This window comes from Numida meleagris, chromosome 1 (genome assembly GCF_002078875.1).
Source record: "Numida meleagris isolate 19003 breed g44 Domestic line chromosome 1, NumMel1.0, whole genome shotgun sequence".
In the NCBI taxonomy this organism is placed as follows: domain Eukaryota; kingdom Metazoa; phylum Chordata; class Aves; order Galliformes; family Numididae; genus Numida; species Numida meleagris.
Genome location: NC_034409.1, coordinates 118,353,589 through 118,366,170, shown reverse-complemented (window position 1 = coordinate 118,366,170; position 12,582 = coordinate 118,353,589). Strand labels below are relative to the sequence as shown.

At 38.3% G+C, this 12,582-nt stretch overlaps 1 protein-coding gene across 7 annotated transcripts in view; it reads left to right on the top strand.

Moving 5' to 3' along the window:
• The window catches only part of CDKL5 (cyclin dependent kinase like 5), a 128,993-nt gene that overhangs the window by 83,686 nt on the left and 32,725 nt on the right, over positions 1-12,582 (top strand). For all 7 annotated transcript variants that reach the window (XR_002442490.1, XM_021409451.1, XM_021409443.1 and 4 more), the window contains exons 8-10: positions 1,655-1,745; positions 6,529-6,718; positions 11,193-11,273. Coding sequence is in view for 6 of the 7 variants with exons in the window: in XM_021409451.1 (XP_021265126.1) it covers positions 1,655-1,745; positions 6,529-6,718; positions 11,193-11,273 (362 nt within the window). In the remaining variant the exon portion in view is untranslated. The remainder of the gene's footprint in view (positions 1-1,654; positions 1,746-6,528; positions 6,719-11,192; positions 11,274-12,582) is intronic.

Sequence of the window (12,582 nt, the reverse complement as noted above, 5' to 3'; positions counted from 1 at the left end):
GTACCACTACCCTGGGCAACTTGTTCCAGTACCTCACCACTCTTTCTGAAAATAATTTTTTTCCTAATATCCAACCTGAACCTACCCTGGTGCAATTTGAGGCAATTAACTCTTGTCCTATCACTTGTTACTTGGGAGAAGAGATTGATCCCCCCCTCACTACAGCTTCCTTTCAGGGAGTTGTAGAGAACAATAAAGTCTCCCCTGAATCTCCCATTCTCCAGACTAAATAATCCCAGTTCTCTCACCTGCTCCTTGTAAGACTTGTGCTCCAGACCCTTTACCAGCTTTGTTGCCCCTCACTGGAGATACTCCTGTGCCTTAATGTCCTTCTTGTAGTGAGCTGCCCAAAACTGAACGCAGTTCTCAAGTTGCGCCCTCAGCAGGGTTCTTGAATCATAGAATCATAGAATTAGCTAGGTCATCACAAGATCATCCAGTCCAACCATCCACCTACCACCAATAACCCCACTAAACCATGTCTCTCAACGCTAAATCTAAATGTTTCTTGAAACATTCAGGGTTGAATACAGGGAGATGATCGCTTCCTTAGTCCTGCTGACTACACTATTCCTGATACAACCCAGGATGCCATTGACCTTCTTGGTCACCTGGGCGCACTGCTGGCTCGTGTTCAGATAGCTGTCAACTAATACCTCCAGATTTTTTTCTTCCCCACAGCTTTCCAGCCACTCTGCCCCAAGCCTGTAGCTTGCATGGGATTGCTGTGACTGAAATGCAGGATCTAGTACTTGGTCTTGTTGAACCTCATACAACTAGCCTCAGCCCATCAATCCAACCTCTCCAGGTCGCTGTGTAAAGCCTGCCTACCTTCTAGCAGATTGACACTTCATCCCAGCTTGGTATCATCTGCAGACTTACTGGGGATACGCTCAATCCACTTGTCCAGATAATCAATAAAGATATTAAACAGGACCAGCCCCAATACTGACCTCTGGAGAACGTGACTTGTGACCAGCTTCTCTAGGAGAACGCCATGGGAGTCAGTGTCAAAGGCTTTAATAAAGCCTAGGTAGACTACATCCAGAAATGAAGATACAAAATAGTTTTGCTGATCTTTGGTGGAGTCCTGCCTTTTGTAGGTTTAGAGCGATGACCCCATTCCTTGCTGAGTCAGGGAGGAAGCGTCCTCAGATGAGAATTATACGTATCTTCTTGACCAGCTGAAATAAATGGAATTCAGTGAGACTGTAGTAGTTAAGATCAGTGACTAAAGTGTCTACTCTCTATGCATATGATAAGTTTCTATTGTTATGAATCCTCTTCTACAAATATCTTTTCACAGTGAAATTTAGTGGCAGTTGTTCAATAGCTTGTATGGCATATTGGCAGATAACTTTCAGTAATCTGTTCTATTATGGTGAAGTACCAAGCGTAATGTTTAAACGCCAAAGATTTCTGAGGACAGTATACAAGTGAAGTAGTCGTTAATGTGGACATTCTAACTTTCACTGTTGCATCTATGAAAGGTTGCTTTTCAGTAGATGAGCAGTCCTTGTAGACATTCTGCACTGAGGTTTGTATACAATTTACTTCTATTTAAATAGGCATGACCTCTTACCTCCAAAATCAGTGATGATATGCACATTTTATTTAAAATGGAATATAATCTTTCACACTGTTTCTTTGACAGGCTTTGCCCGTAATCTTTCTGAGGGAAGCAATGCTAACTATACAGAATATGTGGCTACCAGGTGGTACCGCTCACCTGAACTCTTGCTTGGGTAAGTACAGTTTGTGAAACAGCCATGATAAATCTTGACTGATTCTTTGCATTTTCTCAAGCATGTTTTGTAAAATTTGCCGGTGGAGAACTGTAGTAGGTTTAAAGGGAAGATTTCAAGAGAATTCCAGATTTTCCTTTATACTTGCTCATTCATTCCGATTAAGTCAGCATAAGTCAGTGATATATATATTTATCTGTCTTGAGCTGAACAGTATTTAAATGACTAAAAGATAAAACTGAATTATCACAAATGTACTTGAGATGCACCTCCTAACATGCCCTTCAAAAGAAGTTTCTATGGTTGTCCTGTCTGAAGTGTTCATTTCATCGGCCACATGTTGAATATTGCAGTGCAACCTTCATCATGCTACATTCCTAGTTCTTTTCATCTTTTGGGTCAGAACTATGATTTTATTTTCATTCTCAGTTACCTTTTACCACCACTGTTGAAATGGTCAAGAAGGGTGCTAGCTTTTTAACATTTTTGAAGTACTACATCTGAAGAGCATGAGAGTGGGCAATTTAAAAGTTTCCATAGTCAAGCAGGTGGGACAAAAGGCTGACTTGGTTGAGCAAGGGTCTTCTTCTAGAGCTTAGACAGAAAAAATAAGTGTGTGGACTCTAGAAACGAGATCAGGCAACATGGGAGGACTATAGAGATGCTGTTTGCCACTGTAGGGAGATAATTAATGCAGCCACAGCTCAATTAGAGTTGATTATGTTGGCCAGAACTATGGGGAACGATGAAAATGGCTTTTTAAAATATGTTAAAAGCAAAAGGAGGACCAGAGATAGCATCATTCCTTTCCTTGACGAGGATAGTCACCTCACTAATAGGGATGCCTTCTTCAATTTTGTCTTTAACACCACTAATGGGCTCTGGGATCTCTAGAGCCCTGAGTTGGAGGACTGTGTCTGTGGGAATTATAAACTCCCAGCAAGCCCTGAACTTCTGTGGGATTTGTTGCTGTAGCTGTGTATGGGACTCAATGAGATTCATCCCAGGGTAATGAAAGAGCTGGTTGTTGTCGTTGCAAGACCTCTCTCAATTATTTTTCAGTGGTCTTGGGAATCTTGAGAGGTCCCAGTTGGCTGGAAGCTGGCAATGTCCCAGTTTTCAAGAAGGGAAGAAAAAGAAGACCGTGGTAATTACAGGCCTGTCAGTCTCATTTCAGTGCCTGGTAAAATTATGGAGATTATTCTGGGAGTTTTCAAAAAGCTCTTGTGAGACAATGTGGTCATGGGTGATAGCCACCACAGGTTCACAAGATGAAACTCCTGTTTAACATGATTTTCCTTTATGACAAGGTAATCCATCTAGTTGACCAAGGGAAACCAATTGATGTAATATTTCCAAATTCAAGCAAAGCTTTCAGTACTATTTCTCAGAGTATCCTTCTGGACAAAATCTCTAGCATACAGCTAGGCAGAAATGTAATACAAAGGGTAAACAATTGCTTGACAGATTGGGCTCAAAGGATTATAGTAAATGGGATTGCACCAGGTTGGCGAGCAGTCACTAGCGGGATTGCCCAGGGCTTCAATTTAGGGCTATTTCTCCTTACTGTTTCTATAAATTACTTGGATATAGGACTGGAACACATACTAAGTTTGTAGCTAATACTAAATTAGGGGGAAGTGTTGACTCCCTGCAGAGAGATCTTCTCAGACTAGAAGGCTGGGCAATCCACCAGCCACATGAAGTTTAACAAGAACAAGTGCCGGATTCTGCACCTGGGTTTGGGTAACTGGATAGACCTACAAACTGAGGGACAAGAGTCTGGAGGGCATCCCTGAGGAAACGGATCCGGGGGTTCTGGCTAATAATAGGTTAAACATGAGCCAGCAGTGTGCCCTGGCAGCCAAAAGGGCCAGCTGTACCCTAGGTTGCACTAGGCCCAGCACTGCCAGCCAGATAAGGAAAGGGATTGTCCTTCTCTACTCTGTGCTGTGTGGCCTCACCTCCTGCTCTGGCTGCAGTGTTGAGCACCACAATATACAAATGACATAAAATTATTACAGAGTGTCCAAAGGAGGGCTACAAAGATTGTGAACGGTCTGTAGGGCAAGATTTTTGAGGAGCGGCTGAGGCTCATAAGTTCATTCAGCCCGGAGCAGAGGAGCTGAGGGGAGGCCTCATGGCGGCTGCAGCTCCTCACAGGGAGCGGAGGGGCAGCGCTGAGCTCTGCTCTCTGGTGACAGCGACAGGGCCCGAGGGAACGGCATGGAGCTGTCAGGAGAGGGGTGGCTGGGGGTTAGGGACAGGTTCTTCACCAGAGGGCTGTGGGCATGGAAGAGGCTGCCCAGGTCAGTGGGCACGGCCCCGAGTGCCAGAGTTCAAGGAGTGTCAGACATAGAGTTTGATTTTAGGTGGCCCTGTGTGAAGCCAGGAGTTGGACTCAGTGATCCCTGTGGGTACATTCCACCTTGTGATATTCCATGTTTCTGTAACTGGTCAGGAAGAATTTGTTGAGGGAAGCTCTATGAGTGATTTTAATAAAGTACTCAGAAGTTAATGTGACATTGCCTGTGGAAGAAGTAGTTACATGAGTAGCAATGTAATTTCACTCTTTTATTAATCTGTAAAATTAGTATTTTACTACTTCATAAGGTTGAATTGCATGAACAAATTCACAGGATGCACAAGTGTAGAAGAAGAGACAAAAGTACCTGGAAATGTACTGCTTGTGATCTTTCCATTACTGTCAAGTTTTACAGTGCGTTTTTCTAAACTACATGAGCATTCCAATAAAATACAGTTCCTGTATGTATAGCATATGTGTATTTATATATGCATTTTGTGTAAGGAATTGGCAGCCACAGGAGCAATCAGGAAAAGATTGCTAAAAGTCACTAAGATTCTTAAAGCAAAATGTTTCACACTGCTGAGAAACAGGTCTTTGCTGGAACCCTTGATTTACTCTGAACCAGAGAGTAGACATTTCTTGAATAGGTAAGGCATTGAATAATAACTATTCTGTCAAGAAAGTCATACAAGTATTCCCAGAGCTGTGGTAATCTTAAATTGATACGCAGTTGTGTTATGCAGAACAGTACGTTAAATTTGCCAATTATTGAAAAAAAGCACAAGGCTCGTTTTTGTATATTTTGGAGAAAACTAATACTATTAAACTTGCAGCAAAGTTTTTGTCTATGATATGTGTACGCACACATACTAGTTGGAAGGAAAGCATCAATCATGATCTTTACATTGCTGCAGCATTTTACGCTTTGTCTATATTAGTAATTAGGATTTTAGAGGAAAGACATGAAAAGCTTGGCAGACATGGTATTTGTCTGGCCTGTAGTTTTCAAAGCTGTTTCATTAACAGCCGAAATGTAGCAGGAATCATTTCTGTGTGTAACTGACTATATTTGATTAGCTTGCAGAGGAAGGGAAGGGGTATGTGTATTTCATGAGTATGACTTCAGCTTTGCTTGTGTATGTTTTTAATGCCAAGTTTTTCTGGCACAACTTGATGTCTGTTTCTTGTCAATTCTGCTCTTATTTCACAATCATCTTAGGGGAAGAAGGGAATCTCCCTCTCCTACTTTTTACCAAATCTTTATAAGTGTATATAATACTTCAAAGTCTTCCCAGGATTATTAAGCATTTATCTTTTATCAAACACATTTTTAATTTTTTAAGTTTTAAAATGTATCACAGGGATGTTTTTGTTTTTTTTTAATAAATTTCAAGTACTTAAATTTCATGAGAGGAAAGAAATAGCTAATTACTCACAGAATATCCTAAATTGACTCACTTTGAGGAACCTCAGGTTCTGCTTCTTCAGCGTTCATGCCTTTAGATTGATGATTGCAGTAGTTCACCACCCTCTGCTCCTTACACGAATGTCCACTCTCTGTATTATGATTTTCTTCCCTATATGTGTACGGAATTATATTTTACAAACTATCTGCAAGCCCGTCGTTTCTTCTGACTATAGCATCCTTATTGCCTATTCTTCTTTTAAATACTCTCCACTCTTGAGAAACTGGTGTAGGCCTTTCCAGTGTAACACAGACACCGCTGAGTTTTTTTTCCATTGGACTCTCACCACCACTTCATTGTTGACCTAGCTTCTTTTGTCAGTGGCATTTTAAAATTGTGTGGGCCATAAACCCCACCACACAACATTGCCTGCATTCACAGAGACCACCTGCCTGAATTTTTCTTCGAATCTCAACCTGTGGCTTTGCTCCAGAACAGGAAATCCTTGGTTTATGATGCATTCATTGTGTCTTCACCTGTGTTTCTTAACTCATGAATAGTTCCAGGAATAGATTCAGGGGCCTTCTGTTTTCTCTCTATTTAAAATTTTGCTGTAGGAAGGCTGAAACAAAGATTGTATTTCTATCCCCTCTGTGGCCAGGTCCAGTATGCCTGTCAATCTATTAGAAACAATGGAAAAAAGCAACGTAGTGCAGAAATGCAACACAGTCATTAACCTCTGGAGAAAAAAGAAGTTAGTACTAGTTTAACTTTCATAACTGCATCTCAGTCAAAAAGGTTATTCTTGTATGTATGTTTTTTTTTAACAAAGGTAACTGAATCTTTGGGGATACATAAGAATTCTTGTCCTGCCTTTTCAAGCAGCAATATGTCAAGCAATCCAGTGCAGAAACAGAGGACTTGATATTTGAGATTGCTTCTTTAAAGTCAGGGTTTATTTTTCTGAGCTGTACGGAAGCAGGCTGTGGAAAACATAGCCAGTAAATTAAAACAGCTTAGTGAAAAGATGGTGTCAGTGAGTGAAAAACATTGTACTTTCACTTTTCAGAGCCCCATATGGAAAGGCTGTGGATATGTGGTCTGTGGGCTGTATTCTGGGTGAGCTGAGTGATGGACAGCCCTTGTTCCCAGGGGAAAGCGAGATTGACCAGCTCTTTACCATTCAGAAGGTGCTAGGCCCACTGCCAGCTGAGCAGATGAAGCTCTTCTACAGCAACCCACGCTTCCATGGATTGAGGGTAAGAGATAGCTTTGTTCTTTTCTTTTTATTAATTTACTCACGTGATATTTACACTGTTGTTGTAAAGGTTCTTTTCATTTAGTGTGTGCTGTGTTTTCTGTCGCATGTATTTCTGTGCAACAACTATAGGATATTTACATCACAGAGCATTCATAATCCAAAGTTAAATCCTAATTATACCAGTATTGGGAAGTATAAATAAGTTCATTTCACTGTTAAAAGCTGATTTAAACAGATCTGTTTCTTTGACTTTTCTTGTCATGAATGCCAGTGAAGATACCAAGCCTAACATTACTGTGCTAGGTGGGCACTCTGAAGTTTAGTGGCACAGTTGTATGTTTGAAGTGTGGAAAATTTGTGCCTGCTCTCTTAAGGCTGCTATGATGGCAAAATCAGGGCCTTGGATGCTGGTGTGATGATAGAGGAGCTTTTTGCCTTTTTACTTGAATTCCTGGAGAATTAATGTAAGCCATACAAGTAAGAAAGCTGCTTGTTCCCATTTTAGCAGTTTGAAAAATCCATGAATTAACAGAAGCTTGCTAGTGTGGAGAAGCTGCTTAAGTTGGCAAAATGCCAGATGAAATATATATATTAAAAAAAAACCCAACAACTCAGTAATCTTTAATAATGTCTCATCAGTGATTGTACTTGTGTTGTCTTGTAATTCCATTCTGGTTATCTCTTCTTCTTTCTTTTTTTTTCCTAACAAATGCTGTGTACAATATTTTATGATCTTGATGAATGGTATGAAATTGTTAGTATAAAATCCAATAAAGAGGAGACCTGATCTGTGGTAAAGATTGGAGATTTGAGTTTTACTCCGTAAAAGAACCCAAAAAAGGGAATGAGAAATGGGGTGCACCTAGTTGTCTTAAAATGCATTAAAAGTTGCCATAAATTAGAATTAGCCAATGATAATAGCAAAAGTGATAGTTGGCTTAAGGTTTTGGGTTAGTTATTTTAGCTAGAAGGTCCTAAGATTTTTTTACAAAGTTTGCACACCCTTCATCAGAGGTTTTTATAAAACAGTAAGACAAGCATTTCTTGCCAAGGTAATGTATGAATTTGATCCTGTTTAGGACAAGGCTGTGAAGGATTTTCTATTTTTTAAAAATTATACCCTCTAAAGCTGTACCTTACAAGCTGTGAGCTAAATTAAGTACTCTCTCTTCAACATTATTTTACAACAATTCTAGTTGTGCAGCATAATCTTACTTGGCTAAATGCTGTGCAATGTCTTAGGATGAAAATGAAGCATCTTTGTTATGTAGCTTTACAACAAAGTAATTCAAAAAGACAGCATGGACCCAATGTGATTAGCACAGGGTTGAGTGTCATGAGTCTTTGTTCATGTCCTGGATCAACGCTTTATTACTTGGCCTCAGACATATTGCTGCCTTTTTATTCCCATATGCAAAGTCAGGATACTAATGATAATGACAGTGAAGTGACATACGCCTTCTAAAAGAGAGTAGTTTTGGAATACTGAAGTCTGAATAATGACTTAAACATGAAAAATATTACAAAAATGTTGTTTCAGAGTATGATTTTCATTACTTAATTGAAAAAAAAAATTCCATGTTTTAAGACAACATTTAAAGTACAGATTTTTTTTAATAGTAGCACTTAATAGTGGAAGATATTCAGTTGTGTAGCAGGTAGAAGCTATGCTGTGATCATGCATATTATTACTTACAAGCTGGCACTGGTGTTTATGTGATAAAAACTAGCCCATGAAATGGAAATGTTTATCCCTGTGATTATCAGTAGGCTTTATGATTCTCTATCATAACGAAGTACTACTGTATTGTAACACACAATTAAAAAAATTCTAATTCAGACACTCCAGCTCTACATGCACATGTGTAAAGATGCCATATTTGCATACTGCTTCTCTTCTTCCTTCTTATTTCCTCCACTTGTGTATATACACACAGTTTTCCTCACTTTTGAGGATTAGGTAGTATTTAGTTATATCTCTTCAGTCCTTTTCAGGAAGCAAACATCTGTGGTATGTTGAAGACCCAAGAAATTAATATAGGATCAGAAAGAACTTACAGGCTCATACTTTTATGGAAACATGAGTGGTAATGTAGGGCTGTAATACTGTTCTACGAGTTAGTTACAAATAAGATGGAGGACATGAACAAACCCAGTAAAGAGCAAACACGTATTGCATACCGTTGGCACATTTTCATGTTTCTCTATTCGTTCCAGAAGTAAAATCTGATTTATAATGATCGTTCTATGTGAATACAAAAATATTTTGCCCACTTGGATAGACTGAAGAACAGGGTTTGTTTTACTTGGAAGAATACTGCACTTAAAACAAGTTAGTGCCTCCTGAAAATCTATTTTTTTATGTAAACTAGTGGAAGAAGAATGGAAGGCTTGGTTCACCTAGGTTGCTATCTAAGATCAACAAGGCAGGCTTGGACTTAAAAGTAAATAATTAAAATAAATTTTTCAGTCATTAAGAAACCACTTTAAAAGAAAGTAAAAAAGAAAAATACAGAGTCTATTTAGGAACAAATACATTCAAACTAATGTTCTTTCATTTTCCTTCAAAGCTCACGTAGTACAATTTATGAAAAGTAATGCCAGTACAAACAATGGATTGCACTTCGTAGTGCTCTAACATTTACATACTTGCAGTGCGTGTACAATGCATTCTGCTTCCAAACAAAACACATTTTTGGAAGTGGATGTTTGTACTGCTGGATTACTTTTTAAAGCAAGGGTTTGAAGTTAGTATTTACTCTGAGGAAGGTGTACATGTAACTGTATGCACTTGGCTGTAACAATCCTTTAAACACGCATAAATGGATGTAAAGGAATAAAAGTATTTAAGACTTCTTGCTCATTGACAGTTCAGACCAAACATATAGCTGTTGTATGTTTTTGTATTACAGCAAATTTCCACGTAGAATGTTTTTTTATCTTCATATTTGCTGGGTTTTTTTGGTTGTTTCCGTTGTCTTAATCACTGACCCGAATTTTGTGATTATCTTACATTTTCAGCGATTTTAGGTGTAACTCAATATTTTATGTGGGTATATTTTATGCATGACTTGAGTCCATTTGGACGTTTAGTGATGGCTTTTTATGTGTCAGGTATGTGATTGCCAGTGCATATTCCCAGTTGTCAGTATTCTAGCTTTGATGTGTTAACTTAAGAGGGCTTTTTAGAAAACTCACTGTTAAGATGTGGATGAGATCAAGCCAGGCTGCAGCTAAAGCACTTGAATACTATTAGGCAAATACCACAACTCCAGGAACTGCTAGCGAAGTATCTGGATCTCAGCTGCATTGTTTTGGATAAACTGTAATTAATGCCAATCAGCTGTCTGACTGTTGTTTGGTTTAGTTTTTCCAGAAGTTTCTCTGGCATTCAAATGTGCAGTTTTCTCTAAAAACAGCATGAGTTGCAAAAATGAAGATTTTTTTTGGTGCTCATCTTGGAAATCCTGCCTTAATTTCTAATTCTGAAAACACTGGAATATATACATTTAGCTTTTAAATTTGAACTTACCTCCCTGAAATCAGTTTACTTATTTGTTTGATGTCAGTTCCACACATGCCATAATCTGGAATTGGATCTCTGATGCCTGTTTCTTTTTAGCTCATTGTACTTGATGTTATGTTGCAGCACAGAAATATTGAGCAGATTTTTTTTCACTTGATTAAAGAGAGAAAAAGACTGTTTTCATTTCATTTGACTGTAGCCTTGTTTACAAAGCAAACAACGCAAAACAAAAAAAATCTGTGCTTTGTGTTTTTTTCTTCCTTGAATCTTTCCTGTCTGTCTTGTTCTTCTTTCCGTACAGTTAGGACTAGCTTCAAATACTGCCTTCATCTGGTTTTGTCAAGACTGTAGTTGACAAAAGCTGTCCTCCAGCAGCGCACCCTACTTCTCATGATGTTGCCAGTTCTTTCTTACTGCAATGTGATCACAGGAGTAATCCCAAACCTTATTGCATAGTTGCTATTCTGTTTTTGTGATGTTTTTTCACTGAAAAACATTTTGGAATTGTCAATTAATCTTTGCTATTTAATTATCGCTACATTCACACAAAAGCAAAATTATCTAATAACTATTTCCAAGTTCTTTTCTTGGGTGGTATTACTTACGTTATTTCTGAATCTATTTTAAAACACCCACCTCATGTCAATCATAGTGCTACAAGCACATTTATAGATCTGAGTTAATGACTTGTCATTTGAGAGAGGTTCCTTGGCTGCCCTACTAATCAAAAATACTTTCTTTGGTTGACTAGATTCATATCATACATCAGCAGTTACTTGTTTCATCATGTTTTGTTATGTTTCAGAAATTATGAACTAATTCAATACATATGTTTTCCATTAGGTTACATGCCTTTATTCACTGTGTAGTTTATATTTCTTTAAATGTATTAATCTATACCTTGTTTTCATTCTCAGTATATTTTTATGGTGTATTACTTTGACAGTTTCCTGCAGTCAATCATCCACAATCTTTAGAGAGAAGATACTTGGGAATTTTAAGTGGTGTTTTGCTTGATCTTATGAAGGTAAACAACTGTATTTATTTTCTGTCTGTAATATATACAGAAAGATGTAAGTGACGTTCCTAATAGAATGCATTTTAAAAGTACTTGTGAATTTCCTTTTGAGATATTTTGATATCACCATGATCTATAGCCAGGCTTAATATTTCTTAGGAATCAGGAAAATGTCCCCTGTGCATGCCAGGAGAGTCTGTCCAAACTTGACTGATTTGATAAGCAATATAAATTCCAGACAAAAGAACTACCATCATTTGTGTCAGCATGCATACTGACAACCTTTCGGATGCACAAGTCACCTTAGTAATGCTGGAGGATGAGCTCTCAACCTGTAATAAATATAGATAAATCCACAGTGAATGAAGATTAGACTAACCTAAGTTATTATTGTTCATTGCTGGATAAGCATGAGGACACAGACAGTAGATGCACAGTAAACGTTTTACCTGTCTAAGGTCTTAATCTGGTTGTTATCACTCACCTCTACTAAGCACATGATTTAAGTTTTTCTTTAATCTTGTTTTGGAACATATCAGCTAGTTTCCCATGGCCAAGCTAGGATATACTTCTGTGTTTCTTGCAGTGGTCCAGGGAAAGCTGGCTTTCCTCAGAATGGCCGAACAATGTAAAAACTTCACTATGGTGAGCTGTAGTGCAATCCTCCTGTTGTTTCGGCCACAGTAAGCTGAAAGAGGTTCATAGTGACAAAAATCATGTTTAGAATCATTGCATTCTATTTTCTAGTTCACATAATTTTGTTTTCCCCCCAGCATTATAATTAGCTGTAGCTCAAGCTATAGTAGCACATATTGCACAACAGCAGTTTCAAGATGATTCCTCAGACCATCATAACATGTGCTGGGGATTGCTTTTATTTTCATTTTATACTAATTTTATATGTTATATAGCAGTGTCTTTTGGGTTCTTCTGGTGTGATATAAAAGTTGAAATTGCAAGACGAGGCATCGAATGTTAAAAAAACATAGATTTCTAAATAATTCCTTTTTTTATTATTATTCAAGTAATTCTTTTAAACTTTTTTGTCCATGTTACTCTATATAAGGTGAGAAAGGTCAGGGATCCTCTAGAGGGGATATTTTGTGTTTGACCTACACTGCATAGCTGAGAAGTTGGAACACTGTTAAAGAATGAGCAGAAGACTTACAAGAAGAGAACAGAAAACACCAGTGGTTAAGTTGCATGCTGCAAATGCTCTACATATTTTGCTGTATGCCTTTCTTCTTCTCCAGACACTGGGCAGTCTGGGAAATATTCAGTTGCTATGTTCCTTGTTATCTGCATTCCCAAGGACCTC